Source organism: Pseudopipra pipra, chromosome 25, assembly GCF_036250125.1.
Source record: "Pseudopipra pipra isolate bDixPip1 chromosome 25, bDixPip1.hap1, whole genome shotgun sequence".
Classification (NCBI taxonomy): Eukaryota; Metazoa; Chordata; class Aves; order Passeriformes; family Pipridae; genus Pseudopipra; species Pseudopipra pipra.
In genome coordinates, this window is record NC_087573.1 from 1,149,283 (window position 1) to 1,164,844 (window position 15,562).

At 61.0% G+C, this 15,562-nt stretch overlaps 3 protein-coding genes across 4 annotated transcripts in view; 1 reads left to right on the forward strand and 2 right to left on the reverse strand.

Annotated features, from left to right (window-relative positions):
* Window positions 1–312: 312 nt before the first annotated feature.
* Window positions 313–2,961, reverse strand: MED20 (mediator complex subunit 20). The gene is made up of 4 exons (XM_064635946.1): window positions 2,846–2,961; window positions 2,503–2,654; window positions 1,401–1,654; window positions 313–963 (listed from the first exon to the last, which is right to left on the reverse strand). Exons 1-4 carry the CDS (start codon window positions 2,857–2,859, stop codon window positions 748–750), a joined length of 636 nt encoding a protein of 211 aa, XP_064492016.1. The 5' UTR covers window positions 2,860–2,961; the 3' UTR covers window positions 313–747.
* BYSL (bystin like) lies at window positions 2,920–5,799 on the forward strand. The gene is made up of 7 exons (XM_064635944.1): window positions 2,920–3,272; window positions 3,354–3,510; window positions 3,877–4,015; window positions 4,123–4,256; window positions 4,411–4,571; window positions 4,648–4,750; window positions 5,144–5,799. Exons 1-7 carry the CDS (start codon window positions 3,002–3,004, stop codon window positions 5,490–5,492), a joined length of 1,314 nt encoding a protein of 437 aa, XP_064492014.1. The 5' UTR covers window positions 2,920–3,001; the 3' UTR covers window positions 5,493–5,799.
* A 458-nt stretch (window positions 5,800–6,257) lies between these two features.
* CCND3 (cyclin D3) overlaps window positions 6,258–15,562 on the reverse strand; it is a 35,525-nt gene continuing 26,220 nt past the window's right edge. For both annotated transcript variants that reach the window (XM_064635950.1, XM_064635949.1), the window contains exons 3-5: window positions 11,200–11,359; window positions 10,641–10,774; window positions 6,258–7,998 (exon numbers count right to left, since the gene is read on the reverse strand). In XM_064635950.1, coding sequence (XP_064492020.1) covers window positions 7,840–7,998; window positions 10,641–10,774; window positions 11,200–11,359 — 453 coding nt within the window. In that variant the 3' untranslated portion in view covers window positions 6,258–7,839. The remainder of the gene's footprint in view (window positions 7,999–10,640; window positions 10,775–11,199; window positions 11,360–15,562) is intronic.

The window sequence follows — 15,562 nt, forward strand, 5'->3', positions numbered from 1 at the left end:
CCTCGCAGGGTCCCTGAGGTGACAGGGTGGGCTCGAGGTGATGGGGGACCCTGAAGTGATGGGGGGCCATGGGGGCTCTGAGGTCATGGGGGGGAACCCCACAGGGTCTCTGAGGTGATGGGGACCTCAGAAGAGTAATTTTGTCCATCAATAAAGTAAAAAAGCCCCAGAGTAACATGAGGCAGCCGATCCCAGAATGGAGACCAATAGGCTTTGCTGAGACATGAATGACTAAGTCCTCCTCATCCTCTCCCCCGTGGAAACCCACTGACGTCAAGGGGGTAATTGGAAGCAGAACACGGCAGAGACTCCTCAAAAATACAGGTTTATTGGGGTGAAATACAAGAAGACACGTTTATGTGAATATTAAAAAAAGAAGTAAAAAATTAAAAACTCTGTTCCGTAGCTGTTTGCAGTCACAGAAGCTCTGCCCTTGTGTTTGGCTGGAATTTCTCCTTTTCCTGCAGTTTCCTTCTGATGGACACTGATTCCCTGCACGAAGCACTGTCCAAAGAACCACAGAACCACGGATCCAATCCTCAGAACCATGGATCCAATCCCAGACATGCTCCAAACCACAGAGAACAACCAGAAACACACACAGCACTGGAAAACTCTGCTTTGAACCAGGGGAAGGAGATGCAGAAGGAAAAAAACCGTCCCATGCCGCGTTTCAGAGGGACTCCCGATCCTGCTGGGCAGGCAGCAAGGAGGATGTACTCCCAGGAGGAGCTCCAGGGAATCCTCTCACCTGATCCCAGCCACGGGCACCTGCTGCTGCTTGCGGATCTTGTTGAAGAGCTCCATGTACTGCACCATGGTGTCCCCGGGGCTGTACACGCTGTCGTGCTTGGCCCCGAACACTGACGGGATCCCGGGCGTGTGGCTGCCCATGAAGCTCTGCATGAACTCCATGAGCAGGTTCCAGCAGTCGTTGGCGATCACACAGGGGCAGTATTCCACCTGGGAACACGGCCCACAGCCCTGGAGCTGGCAGGAGGGGCAGTGCCCTGCTCCCTGCCTCCCTGCAGGGTGTGCTTTCCATGAAAACATCCCAGAATGTTTAGCATGTAACACGGAGGGGTAACCCCATCCAACCTGGCCTTGCCCCAGGGTTGGGGCATCCACAGCTTCTCTGGGCAACCCGTGCCAGGGCCTCTCCACCCTCCCAGCCAAGAATTCCTTCCCAATATCCCATCCAAGCCTGCCCTCTGTCAGGGTGAAGCCATTCCCCCTTGTCCTGCCCCTCCAGGACCTTGTAAAATAGTGCCTCTCCATCTTCCTTTTCAGCTCACTGGACAGCCACAATTCGGTCACCCCTAAACCCTCCTCCTCTGTCCTCCCTCATGGAATTTCCCTGCGTGTCCTTGTATTCCCCACCCTTCCCAGAGGCCCCTCACCTCCACGGATATGCCCCTGGCGCTGGGCCCCATGGTGACGGTGCCCAGTTTCACCAGGAAGTCGCAGTACTGGTAGCGGGTGCCGCGGCTCTCGATCTTGTTGGCCTTGGCGTTCTGGAAGAAGCCCTTGAGCTTCACCATGAGGGTGTCGAAGTTGGCGTCGGCCACGAGGCAGGGCCCGTTCTCGAAGAGGGCGAAGCAGCTCAGGGGGTACTCGGAGTTGTGCATCACGTACATCAGCTTCCCTGTCTGCCCTGGAACGACAGCCAGGGGATCCGGGCTGGGAAACCAGCACTCCTGTGCTTGTGCCCGCCTGACAGCACCACCTGGTCCTCCCTGTGTCCCCCTTGGTGCTTTAACTCTGCATTCCCACACAGATGTTATGTTATCCAGCCATTCAGGGAATAGATGGGATTTCATTCTGAAGGTTTACTGGGTAAACTAAATGCTCTGGTGCCTCAGGACAACACCAGCATGACTCTGGAGTCTGGGGGGGATCAGCCAAGAGCACCCAGCCCCCATCCCTGGCTGGGCACCCACTGCCCACGGGCACAGAGGGAGCCTGGGCTCAGCCTCTCCTCCATGGAGATGTGCAAGTTCCAGCTGCAGAAAAAGTAGGAAAAAGCTGCTCTGGAAGCTCCAAACTGCTCTGTTCAGGAACACTGGCTGAGCAGAGCCTGGGGCTGCACGGGCTCAGGGCCACTGAGCCACCTCTGACTGTCACAGCAGGGTCTGGAAAGGACGTCGGAGTCCAGGGGGAAGGAAGGAGAAGGGAAAAGGGGAAAGGAAGGAAACGGAATAGTGGAATCACAGAATCGTCAAAGTTGGAGGAGACCTTCAACATCTTCAAGTCCAACCACCAGCCCCACACTGCCACTGTAACCTCTAACCCATTGAATCACATCACCCAGTGACTGACGGTGCCTCTTTAACACCTCCAGGGAAGGCAGGGAAGGAGAAGGAAGGTAAGGAGAAAAGAGAAAGGACGAAAAGGAAGGGAAGGAGAAGGAAAAGGGGAAGGGAAATGGGGAAAAAAACAAAAGTGGGGGAAGGAGGTGAGAAGCCCGGCGGAGCCCCCCGCCCGGGCCGTGCCGGTGCTCACCCTGGGTGCCGATGGCCCCGGCCGTGTGGTAGGTCTCGCAGTCCACGCCGAACGTGCCCTGCTTGTCCGCGCCCAGCGCCTCCAGCCGCCGCGCCAGCAGCTCCACCGTCTGCTGCACGCTCTTGCCCTCGGCCACCGGCACCTGCGACACGCTGGGACACGGGGCCGGGGGTCATGGGCGCTGCCCTCCCACCGCCGGGAGCCCCCCTCGGGGCTTACCCCCCGCTCCGGGCCCCCCTGCCCGCCGGGAGCCCCTGCCCGGTGCCGGTTCCACCTCCACCGGGAGCCCCCCCCGCCGCGGCCCCGGGGCTGCCCCGTCCCCCCCGGAGCCCCCCGCCCTCACCAGGTGACCCCCATGGTCCCGGTGCCGCCGCCGGAACGGGCGGGACGAGCAGGCCCCGGGAAGGGGCCACCCCGGAACGGGCGGGGCGAGCACCCACGTGCCTGTTCCCCTTCCCCGTTCCCAGCCCGGGCCCGCTTTCCCCTCCCGGACCCCGCGATGCCCAAGGCCCGGCGGGCGCGGGGCTCCGGCCCTGCCCCGGCGCTGCCCTTGGCCGAGCAGATCCTGCAGGACGCGGCCCCGCGGGCCCGGGCGCGGGGGAAGCGCGGCGGGGCCGGCCGGGAGGAGGGCGAGGATGGCGGGGACGGGTTCGTGGACGCGCGGCTGTCCCGGCGCATCCTGGAGCAGGCGCGGCGGCAGCAGGAGGAGCTGGAGGCCGAGCACGGCCCCGGGGCGCCCGCAGCCCCCCGGCAGCGCAGCGCGGCCTTGGGTGAGACCCCCGAGCACCCCGGGACCCCCCGGCATCCCCGAGGGTGCGCGGCCCCGGCTCAGCCCCCGGCGCTCCCCGCAGGTCCCGGCTCGGACTCGGAGGACGATGAGGAATGGCCCTCGCTGGAGAAGGCGGCGGCGGCGGCGGGACGGGGCGGGGAGTACGGCGGGGAGGTGGAGGTGGACCCCGAGGACGAGAAGGCAATCGAGATGTTCATGAACAAGAACCCGCCGCTGAGGTGAGGAACCGCCGGGGAAGGGGCTGCACCGGGGCAGGGGCTGCTTCCCTGCACGGCCCCCACCTCACTCGTGCCCCATGTCAGCCCCAAACTCACGCCCTGTCAGCCCCCAATTCACCTTGTCCCCTGTCAGCCGACCCCAGCCCCTGCTCACCCCTGTCAGTCCCACACAGCCCCCGGCTCACCCCCTGTCCCTTGTCAGACCCCAACTCATCCCCATCTTGTGACAGTCCCCGACTCACCCTCATCTCATGTCAGTCCCACACGACCCTCGACTTGCTCCCTGCCCCCTGTCAGCCCCTGACTCACCCCATCCCCTGCCAGCCCCTCCTGGCCCCCGCTCACCCTGTCCCGTGCCGGCCCCAGGCGCACCCTGGCTGACATCATCATGGAGAAGCTCACGGAGAAGAAGACGGAGGTGGAGACGGTGCTGTCGGAGCTCTCGGGCTGCCCCATGCCCCAGCTGGATCCCCGTGTCCTGGAGGTCTACAGAGGGGTCAGGGAGGTGAGGCCAGAGCAGCTGAACCCACAGCCACCCCCCTGAGGTGCTGAGGGAGGGGACAGCCCTGCTGGCAGTGCCCACAGCCATGGCCTGTATCCGTGTCTTTGAAGGTGCTGTCCAAATACAGGAGTGGGAAGCTCCCCAAGGCATTTAAAATCATTCCTGCCTTGTCCAACTGGGAGCAGATCCTCTACATCACCGAGCCAGAGGCGTGGACAGCTGCTGCCATGTACCAGGCCACCAGGTAAGGTCAGGTCACCCCAGGGAGCCTCTGACATGAGCCCCTGACTCATTTTGCTTTTCCTTTCCATAGTTGAAATCAGATTTGCAGAACACCACCCTTTCCCTATTTCGCCCCTTTCCCCACCCCTCCTCCCTCCGTGCCTTGTTGTTCCCAGGATATTTTCATCCAACCTGAAGGAGAGGATGGCCCAGAGGTTCTACAACCTGGTGCTGCTGCCGCGGGTCCGGGACGACATCGCCGAGTACAAGCGGCTCAACTTCCACCTGTACATGGCTCTGAAGAAGGCCCTGTTCAAGCCAGCAGCCTGGTTCAAGGGTAGGGGCTCCTGCAGGGGCTGATCTGGGGCTTGTCTGGGTGCCTGGTGGGGTTTGCCTGACTCTCCCCTCCGCAGGGATCCTCCTGCCCCTGTGTGAGTCGGGCACGTGCACGCTGCGGGAGGCCGTCATCATTGGCAGCATCCTCACGAAGTGCTCCATCCCCGTCCTGCACTCCAGGTGAGGGGCTGGGGGGTGTGTGGGGCAAAGCTTCTCCTTCAGGCACCCTGTGAAGCACCTTGGATCTACTCCTCAGCCTCTCCAGCCCCTTGGAGGTGGTGGGGGGGTCACTCAGCTCCCTCTGGGGTTGAGAGTCAAGGCTCAGCTTTGCGTCCGGGTGCCTGGTGCCCCGTGCCTCCAGCCCAGCCCCCCGACCCTCTCCTTGGTCCCTGTGGCTCCTGCCTGGCCCCACTCCCCCCCCATGCTCCCTCCTCCATCCCCGTGGCTCCAGCCCCTCTGACCCCTGTGCTCCCTCCTCGCCCCCCGTGGCTCCTGCCTGGCCTCCTCCTCTGTCCCTGTGGCTCCAGTCCCCCGTGCCCCCAGCCCCCCTGACCCCTTTCCCTGTGCCCACAGTGCAGCCATGCTCAAGCTGGCAGAGATGCAGTACAGCGGTGCCAACAGCATCTTCCTGCGCCTGCTCATCGACAAGAAGTACGCGCTGCCCTTCCGCGTGGTCGACGCCCTCGTGTTCCACTTCCTGGCCTTCCGCACGGACCAGCGGGTGCTGCCCGTGCTGTGGCACCAGAGCTTCCTGGCCTTCGCCCAGCGCTACAAGGAGGACCTGTCCTCGGAGCAGAAGGAGGCCCTGCTGGAGCTGCTCAAGTTCCACAGCCACCCGCAGATCTCGCCCGAGATCCGCAGGGAGCTCATGAACTCCAAGACGCGGGACGTGGAGGGGCAGGAGCCCGTGGCCATGGAGTGAGCAGGGGCAGGAGCCCGTGGCCATGGAGTGAGCAGGGCCAGGGAAAAGCTGCGGCCTCACCTGCTCCCGGGATGCTGCTGGATGCAGGAATATCCGTCCTGGATCCTCCTGCTCCGAGCGGTCATTGGGAACGGACTGTGCCCACGGGGCTGGACTGAGCTCCCTGTGCTGCTTGTCACAGGACAAGGCAGCCCCTCTCCCACCAGGGTCCTGGTGCCACCAGCACTGAGTTTGGCTTGTTCCTGGACTGGAAAATAAAACCAGAGCCATGTTGGTCAGTCAGGGCTGGTTCTGCCCTGCAGCCACATCCCTGTGTGGTCCTGGACTGTCCCTGTCCCCACCTGACCTGTCCCATCCCTGTCCCCACCAGCCTCTGGAATGCTGGCCCCCTCCCTGCCCCAGGGATTTCCCCCCCTCACTCACAGGGTTTATTTACCTCCTCTTGGCAAGGCTGGTGAGGCCATGGGGCCACTGTCCTCCCCTGCCCATCGAGGCCTCATGCCCAGCCTGCTCGTGGCACCTGCCCATGTGCCACCTTCGCTGGAAAACCCAGGGGGGACCTTCCCCCCGTGTCCCACGAGGCTGCACTTACCTGGGAACCTCTCAGTGGGGCTGGGGGTGCCCTGCCTGCCCTCTCCCCTTCCATCCTGGGAAACACAAGGCTGGAGCCCCCCCAGGTGATGGGGGGCCCAGCCCAGCACTTTGAGGGACAGGGATCTGAGCTCTGCCCTGGGAATCACACAGGGAAACCCTCAAGCCTCTCAGTCTTCTTTAAAATACTTTATTGCAACATCACAGGGTTCTCTGGCTCTCCCAGCAGCGGAGTGAACACCAAACCAGTTTACTCTTAAATTAAAATTCATTTATATATAAAAAACATTTCCTTTTGCACAGCCAGGCTCTGTCCCAGCCCTCCTGCTGGCAGGAGGCAGCGGCTCCAGGGCCCTTCTGGACAAGGCAGGCTCAGGGAGGAGCAGCAGCTCCACCTTTTTCTGCCTGTTTTTTTGTATCTAGTGGCATCCAAAAGGGTAGATTTCTATCTCCTTCTCCACATCTCCCACGGGAGGGCAACAGCCATGGAGCCACATGTCCAGAGGTCCCCAGGCAGCAGCGTCTGCCTCCCATCCCTGCGGAGTCTCTGGCTTCTCCTGGTTAATACAATTCCACTCTGTAATGGTTCTCTCATAGAAAAGCAGCATTATTTTTTAAAAAAACACTTTTTATAAAAAACTAACAGGATCAACAACAACAATACAAAAAACGCAGTAATTGCTTTTCCAACTCAAGTGCGCAGCAAGTTTTCCACCCTCTCAGGGTACAGCTCGGATCCACATGGATCCACATAACACAGCCCCCCCTCCTGAGTGTGATCCGAGATCCCTGCCCTGGGAAGGTGGAGATGCATCCCAGACTATAGCAGCACATTCAAAGGTATTCCTTAAATCCTAGTCTGATGCCTAAGCTACCAAAGGACCAACCAGCTTCCAAGTGAGAGTCTCCCATTGCCCAGGGAGCCAGGGAAGGGGCGAAGGGGGAAGGCACTTTTGTGGGAGGAGAGGAGAGCAGCATCCAGGCCCCACAGCAAGGAATGCCACGTCTCCTCCCTCCCTATTTCCCAGCAGTTAATAAATTAAGCAGCCTCCATGGGCCAGCGAAATCCGAGGGGCCAGCGCCCAAACCTGCCCCCTCCCAAGGCCAGGACCCTCCTGCTGTCCACACAGACAGGGAGAACGTCCCCAGAAATCCCATATCCAACAGCAATAACAAACAAGCCCCACAGTTCCCCTCCAAGCAGAAGCAGCCACACAACTCCTCCCGGAGCTGCAGGAATCTGGCACGAAGCAACGGGGACCGAGGGGCCACTGAGCAGCTGCTCCCTCCTGAAGGGAACCCTGTGGGTCCAAAGGGGAAAACTGGGGAGTACCTCCCTGCTCCAGGACATGCAGGTCCCTCCCACGGCCCCACAGCCCCGGCTGGGGGAGGAGTTGGGGGCTGTGAGGGGTTTGGTCCCGCAGGGCAGGTTCGGGGCTCGCTGTCCATGATTTGTGGCCCACGTGGGGCTGGAAGTCACCGTAAACACCCCGGAGAGCCAGGGAAACACCAACAGAGAAACAACTCCAACTTCTTCGGGGGTCCTGCTCCCCTCCCCAGCATTCTGGTGCCCCAACACCACAAAACCAGTCGCTTCACCCCAAGCCACCCGAGCGGCTCCGACGCGGCTCCTGCTCCCCGCGGGTGGCAGCGGGCGGGAGGGATCCCCGGCGGGCACGGGCACGGGCTGGGCGGGTGGGATGCGGCGAGCTGGGGGTGCCCAGGGCGAGGGGCGGCTCTCGGGGCCGGGGGCTGGTCACAGGTTGACGTCGGTGACGTCCGTGGGGGTGCCCGTGGGCTGGCTGCCCCCGTACGCCGCCGCCTTGGCGCTGAACTCCGGCTGGCACTGGGACGCCTGCTTCAAGCTCTCGGCTAAGGCTGCCTCGATCTGCTCCTGGCAGGCCTTCAGGCAGTCCTGGGGAGAGGGAGAGAGAGACAAGAGGCTTCAGTTCTCTGCTCCTCGGAGGTGGGAGCCTTAGGAATCGCTCCGAGCAGCTGCTGGGCTGCATCTCCGACCCCCGGAGCATCCAAACACACAGGACAAAGGAGCTTTTCTCCCCCGAGGGGAATCTCCTGCTTGTCTGTGCTTTGGGCCCCTCCCCAGGCAAAGCCCCACGCTCTGGTTGTCCTCTCCCCACCTCCCTGTTTGAGCACATTCTCCAGGAAGAAACATTGTGCCCATCAGAGCTTCCCAAAGCATCCGGCCTCGTGCCTGGAAGCAGGGTGTGATTTCAGGATCATGGCAAGGGCGGAGCAGCTCTGCACAGGCCGGGATTGGCTTTTACAACCCAAACTTCCCAGATCCACAGTGGCCTGCAGCACATGGAGCCCATGGAGCCCCCCTGCCTCCCCAGGCTCTTCAGCCCAGCTCTCCCAGAGCTTGGGGTGCTCCTGCAGCAGAGCTGGGAACAGGAATCCTGCTGGATGCACTGGCTGATGGGCACTGCCTCACTCTGGGAGTCTCTGAGGCAGGGACCTCCCTGACCCAAGAACCACCCAAGTGTACCCACACCACCACACCCCAACACGCTGGGAGGACGATCCTGTGGCTACACAGCTTCTCACAAGGTTTCCTTCTCACCAGGTTTCCCGTGTTCCCCCCGTGCATCCCCCAGGGACCCACCCCAGTGCCGGGGGACACACCAGCCCCGCTCACAGGGAGGCTCAGGGGGCTGCAGGCAGCACCACCACTCGTCACAAATGCAAATCCCACCGTGTATTTTCCCCCACACGAGCTGTAACCAGAGGAGGAAACTCCCACTCGGATGCCGGAGCCCCCCGGACGCGTCAGCGCCGGGCACGGCCCAGCCCGGGGAGCTCGGGGGCAGCTCACACCTCGGGGACATTGTCACACCCCGAAATCTCTTACCAGGAATCCGCCGGCGGTTCTTAGAAACCGACAGAGGATGTGGCGAGCGAAAATAGCAACGCCCAGCTCCCCCTGCCCGCTCCCCCGGCCCGGCTTCCCGTCAGCACAGCCTCCTCCTGCCAGCCGGGCTGGGAGCACCGGGGACAGGGCACCAGCCCTGGGCTCTGTCACCACGGCCAGTCCACCCCCAGGCTCTCCATCCCCACTGCAAACCCACCCCCAGGCTCTCCATCCCCACTGCAAACCCATCCCCAGGCTCTCCATCCCCACTGCAAACCCATCCCCAGGCTCTCCATCCCCACTGCAAACCCATCCCCAGGCTCTCCATCCCCACAGCCACCCAGCCCCGGGCTCTCCATTGGCAATTTTGGCAGATGCCAAAGCCAGCCTGGCCACACACCACCAGACTCCTGCTGGCCACAGAGTTGGCCCAGCCCTGCGCCCCCAGCACTGCCCTGCTGGGCCTTGGCAGCTGCAGGAAGGGGGTCACCCTTCCAGCTGGAGCCAGGGGGGAAACTGAGTCACAGCCCGGGGACACCACAAGGCTCAAGGAGAAGCATCTGCACCAACAGACACGGGAGGCCACGGGCAGGGGCTCCACAGGGAGCCCTGCAAGACTGTGGATACATCCTGGGATCCTCCAGGAGCTGCCATAATCCTGCCTGGGCAGGGGCTGTTTGCTGGGGGCACAGCAGATGCCCTGGGGAGGGAGGGAGGGTGGCAGGGCTGTGCCGGGCTCCATTTCGGCTCCATTTCGGTTCCCTCCCTGCTTCCCACCTGTTCCCCCCCAGCCCTGACCTGGAAGCAGGTTGCAGCCCCTGCCCCGTGCCCGCAGCAGCTTGTGAGCAGGTGGCTGCACTGATTCTCCTGAAAACAAAACCATTCCATCGGCACAGGCGGCTCGGGAGCCTCCCGCCCGTCCTCCTGCCCGGACAAAGGCTCGTGGAACCCCCCCAGCCCGGCCCAGCCCAGCCTGGCCCAGCCCTGCCAGGGGACTGTAACCGACCCTGCAGCACGAGAACAGATCAAAGGGGGCCCTGGCAGAGGGAAAGCTCCCCATTGCTGCAGCAGGAGCGACCTGGGGAGCCCAGCAGGATCCTCCTTCCCTTCTCCAAGGGCAGTGCAGGGGCTGGCAGATGCCCCCCTTCCCTCCCAGCCCTGGGCACCTGCAACCAGACACCGCAGAGGGGAGCAGATGCCGAGCCCAGAGCCTCCCTCTGCCCCTTCCCACCCCATCAACCCGATCCTGCCAACACCTGCCCGTGCAGGGAACAGACGCTGCCCTTTGTGTGGCATTTCAAAGGCTGCCCAGCCCACCCTGCCCTGCCCAGGCAGGAGCCACTGTGGCCACGGGGCTGTTTTAGGGACGCTCCCTCTTCCCCTGGCTCTCCTCAGACCAGGGTCAGCACCATCATCAACAGCCCAATTGCAAAGACTCACAGACCAGTTTGGGTTGGAAGGGTCCTCTGGAGTCCACCCAGTCCCACCCCCCTGCCAAGGCAGGGTCACCTGGAGGTGACACAGGGACGTATCCGGGTGGGTTTGGGACATTTCCAGAGAGTGAGACTGCACAGCTCCCCCTCCCAGCGCTCTGCCACCCTCCACGGAAAAGTTCTTCCTCTCAGAAGGAGCGGCAGGAGAGGGAGGGCTCCCAGCAGCTGCAGCAGCTGTTCCCTGTGCCCACTCACCACGTCGGTGCCCGTGATCCCGGCCAGCAGCTCCGTCATGGCCTCGTCGCTCACGGACACGCTCAGCCCGTGGATGGCGGCCCCGATGCTGCCCGTGGCGATCATGGACGGGGGGTACATCACAAACGTGGAGTCTGCAGCAGCACAGGGGCACGGGGGAGAGAGGGGCCCTTAGTGAATATGCACACGGCGTTTGGGATCGTGATTTCCCCGGAAAACTCGAGAGGGGCTGACAGAGGGGTCTCTGCAGCTTAGGAGGGAGAAACGGGGGTGAAGGAAAAGAAACCAGGCTGAGCAACAGCTCCACAGAGCAACAGCTCCAGAAGTGCTGAGATGAGGTGGCACTAGAGACTGAGGGAGAGGCTGCGAAAAGCTCGGATTCAGGCCCAGACACCCTCCCACAGGCACAGCAAGGGGCTGGCACACAGTTCTGCTTTCCTGGCATCTCTCAGGCGCCCAAGGCCATTATCCCACCTCGAATGGCTCTGACTGGAATGCAGGCAGGCACTCAGCTCCCCAAAAGGGCAGGGGAGAGCAGCCCTGGCGAGGCAGCACCCACCTGTGGCACACAGGGCGATGAAGGTCTGGGCGTGTTTCTTCACCAGCTCCACGTTGTCCGGGGGCAGCGGGAGGCGGTGCAGGATGTGGGGCAGGAAATCGTTGGCTATCACTGACACCAGGTCCCACTTCAGCTTCTCCAGGACCAGAAGCTCCCAGTGCTGCAGAGGGAGGACAGAGGGGTGTTGGGAGCAGGGCGGGAGCGCTCAGAGGGACAGCTCAGCACAACCCGAGGGACAGGGGAGGGAACAGGGACTGTCCCCACTCTGTGCCCAGCCTGGGGCACAATTCCAGCTGCAGAGCTGGGGGCACAGCTCAGAAGAGGAAGCAATAAATGTGGTTTCCCCTTTCCAGGGAGCAGAGGGATCAGCCACTGACACCCCTCTCTGGTCCCGCTGCTGCTGCAGCCCCCGAGGGAACACCAGGGCAGGGAGCAGCAGGCACAGCATTCCCATATCCCTTCTCCACTCCCAAGGGGACAGGCTGGTGTCCAGGCTCCCAGAACAGTTCAGCCCAGAGTATCCCTGTTACAGCAAAGGGAACAGAGCTCGGGGGCTGGGAATGGGGGTCCCAGGTTGGGAATGCAGCACTTTGGCAGAACTTCCCCTACTCATCCCACCTCTTCTCCACCAAGAGAGCCTTCAGCTGTGCTCAGCAGAGCAAGAGGCACTGAACAGCCACACCAGCTCCCACCTCTGCCACCAACATACAGCCAAAGGCTACTGATGCTTCCCAGTGACTGCCAACATCTCCATCCCAGCTGAGGTGCCCCCTCCAGGCACCCAACAGGGACTTCTGTGGCATCTCCACGGGCCAGTCAGTGCTGGCTGTGAGCTGGGGAGCAGATGGTGGCAAGGCTGGGTGCCCTGCATGGGTTTGAGCTGGAGCTCTGGCTGCTCCAGGCACCTGCTGAGCCTCTCCTGGCTCTGCCAGCCCTGGCATCAGCCCTGGCATGGACACACAGTGCAGGGCAGCCCTGGAGCAGCCCTTGGCAGAGCCAGCACCCAGCAGGTCCCAGGGCCAGCACCCAGCCAGGGTGTACACAAGGTCAGATCTTCATTTTCTCCTTTCTTTGCAAACCCCCTCTTTCTCCTTACACAGCAAACCAGCTTTGAGTTGTCTAAATGAGCAGCATTGCTCAACCTGCTCCAAACTCCCTCCCTGAGGCCCTGTGTGCTGGTTGCCACTTCACAGCCTGCACTTTTCCACCCAGGAAGCTATTCCTCGCCTCCACAGGCTCCCACCTCCCATATGGATGGCCAGCCTGCCAGGCCTGCTGGAGTTTTCAGCCAAATCCAAAGGATAAAAGCAAGAAGAAACCTTGCAAAGAGCTCCAGAGCCTGAGGATCCCAGCACAGGTCACAGAGTGCCTGGTTTGAGGTGGGATTGAAGCAAAGGGGAGAGATCAGGCTTGGGAAAAGAAGGAAACAGAGGTTTAGAATATCCTGAGTGGGAAGGGACCCAGAGGGATCAAAGTGGGTGCTGGACACTGGTTAAATTGCAGCCACACAGGAAAGAGCCACTGGGAATGGAGAGCTCTGTGCCTGTCGCTCACCTGGAGCCTCCAAGGGCTCCAGAGGGTTGGGAGAGCTGGATGCCTCCTCCTGCATCAGCCCAGTTCCCTGGGAAGGGACACAGGACACAGCTGACACCTTTGGCAGTCACTGCCCTGAGCTGGGAGCACAGCCCAGGCCCAGGGAGGTCAGGAGGACCTGGAAATCCCTCCTCACAACCAGCAAATCCCAAAGGGATCTCGGAGTCTGAGAGGGGAGCTCAGAGCAGAGGGGACACAGCCCAGCATCACTCCTGCTGTCCTCCCAGAGCTGCAACCCAACATGTCACTGTGTGTCCCTGACACACAACCCCCTCTCTGGAGTGGCAGAGCCTGTTCCTGTTGGGATATTGTCCCAAGGATCCAGATCCAGGTGCAGCTCAGCCACGAGACCTCACCTGGGACACGGACTGATCTGGGACAGCCTGTCCCTCTGCAAGGCACCACAGCAGCTCTTTTGCAGACACAGGTTCCTCCCCATCACCCCCAAGCCCTGGCTGTTCCAAGAGGCCCAGGGCCCCGCCGGCTCCAGGGACGGCAGCTGAAGGCGCCCGGCGCCAAGGACTGTCACCAGCTCACAGGATTTAGCTCAGGGAAGCCTCTCTCCTGCCAAACCACCCTGCTCCTCGCTTCTCTCCTGCTAACCCTGGGGACTGCCCGCCCTCAGATCAGTGTCAGAACCTCTGAATCACTTCATCTGTGGAAGGAGCAGAACAAAAGCAGCGAGGGACAGGACAGGCAGGTTTGCTGATGGAACAAACATCCTCTTCCTGGCATTTTGTTTTGCACCTCGTTCAATCAGTCCCTGCCCGGGTAATGAAAGAGAGGAAGAAAAGTGGAAAATGTCCCTTTGTTTCTCCAGCCTGCAGAGTTCACCCTCCTCGTGGAAGGGCTGAAAGCTGCCAGCACTGCTCATGGAGCATCCCAGCACTGGGAATGCATCAGATCCCCTTCTGCAAGACCACCCCCCAGGGCAGGGCTCTCCGTGCCTGGCCAGCATCTCAGGGGGTGGAAACCACAGAGCAGAGCTTCCCCTCTGCAAGTCTGATCCCTCCTGGCTGCATCCCAAAGCAGAGAGACAGGAGAGAAGGCAGGACAGCAGAATTCCCGCTGCCTCCCCTGCTCGGAGCAGGTGAGCAAAGTCCTGCAGCCAAACTGCCCCCTCAGACAGACCCGAGCCACAGGCAGGGACTGCCTGACTCCATTCCCAGCTCTGCAAACTGTCTGGGATGTGCCAGTCCCGGCAGCTCCCCCTGCCATGCAGTGACAGCCACATCAAGCTCTGCCCTCACAACACCCACACACCCTCTGTGCCTGCAGGAGCCTGCAAATCCATCTGGGAGCAGAGCCACCCCCCGAGCAGCAGGAGGGAAGGGAGCTGTGCTGGATTGTCCCTGGAGCTGAGAAGGGACCATGGGACACTGTCACAGCCCCGGTGACACACTCAGTGCTCCCGAGGTGACTCACAGAGGGTGGAGAGAGCAGCCTGTTACCCACCCCCAGAGCAGCTACAGAAATGAGCAGCCTCCAAAGTCCATTTGCAAATGGGAAACAGGGTCCCTGTTTCCCATCCCCTGGGCACGTTCCAGCCTGGATGTCAAGGCAAAGGGACCAACTCCAGATGGAGAAACAGCCCCATCTGTCCTACCTATGCCACAAGCAGAAGGGAAAGCAGGGAAACACCAGAGTGTCTTCTGGAAAGCCACAAGTGAACATCCTTCTCTACCCAGCTCTTACTTCTCTTATTTTCACTCTTCGTGGCCCTCGGGGCCACTGCTGCTCCCCTCATCATCTGCCTGGAGGCTCCATCCTCCTCAGGCTTTGCCAGGAAATTCCTGGCTGTTGGCAAAACTGACCTTTAGGTTGAAGATTTCCAAGACAAGCCAATGTATTAGGAGCAAAGCAGGCAGATGGAGGTGACTTACAGCTGCTCTCCCCAAGCAGCTGAACACCCTCTTGCACAGGCCAGAAAAGCCTTCATTAAAAGATAAAAAAAAGGGAAAAAAAAAAAAAGAAAAAAAGGAAAGGTAGGTCAGATAATGCCCCTGACGGAAATCCAACTTCCTCCAAATGGACAAGTCCCTCCTTGCATCATTTCCTTCTCCCTAGAATAACCTCCTCAAGAGTTTGTTTCAAGTGTGTCCCTTCTCAGCTGCTGAGCTGGTGCCAAGCATCCCAGCAGGAGAAGGAAGCAAACCTGCTGGGAATGTGAGCCAGCACCCCTGGAGTCCAGGATGGCAGCAATCCATGGGAAGAGGCCAGGATGAACCACTGTCCAAACCTTGATGAAGAAGCTCCCCTTCCCCTCCCCACCCTGGGAGGTTGTGAAAGAGCAGCAACATCCCCTGATTAGCACAGAGGGGGAAGAGCAGCCCCTGGGTGTTGTAATCCAGCACTAACTCCAGCGGGTCCCAAAGCCCAAATCCTTCACAGGTCCTCAGATGTTCCCTCCCCTCCCTCTCTGCAGTGAGGACAATGGGAGACTGGAGCAGGATGTGCTCCAAACAGGGTTAAAATCCATGGAAATCGTGGTGGGCAGGGAAAGCTGACCACCAGGTGATGGACTGTGGAGCAGCTCCTGCCCAGAGATGTGCCACTGCCTCAGGTCCCCTCTGGAAGGGCCAGGCTGGCTCCTGATGCCTCTGCTCAGCCCTTGGATGACCAGGAATAAACCCCTGCACTGCTGAGTGGGAAAGGGATTCTATTTGCCTGGAAAAGCTACCTTTGGCTAGGTAAAGTCCAAAAAAGGACTTTTGACCCTCAAAATGAAGCCATTTTCATCCACCTCAACTCCAAATTGATTCTGGAGCAG

What these genes read in the sequence shown, in the direction of transcription:
- MED20 (XM_064635946.1), bottom strand. An exon ending in CGGGGCCATCGGCACCCAGG is followed by an intron (nt 1,655 to 2,502) that starts GTGAGCACCGGC and finishes CTGTCGTTCCAG; the next exon opens with GGCAGACAGGGAAGCTGATG. An exon ending in CCAGGGGCATATCCGTGGAG is followed by an intron (nt 964 to 1,400) that starts GTGAGGGGCCTC and finishes CCGTGTTCCCAG; the next exon opens with GTGGAATACTGCCCCTGTGT.
- BYSL (XM_064635944.1), top strand. Translation starts at nt 3,002, where the DNA reads ATGCCCAAGGCCCGGCGGGCGCGGGGCTCCGGCCCTGCCCCGGCGCTG. An exon ending in GCAGCGCAGCGCGGCCTTGG is followed by an intron (nt 3,273 to 3,353) that starts GTGAGACCCCCG and finishes CGCTCCCCGCAG; the next exon opens with GTCCCGGCTCGGACTCGGAG. An exon ending in AACAAGAACCCGCCGCTGAG is followed by an intron (nt 3,511 to 3,876) that starts GTGAGGAACCGC and finishes TGCCGGCCCCAG; the next exon opens with GCGCACCCTGGCTGACATCA.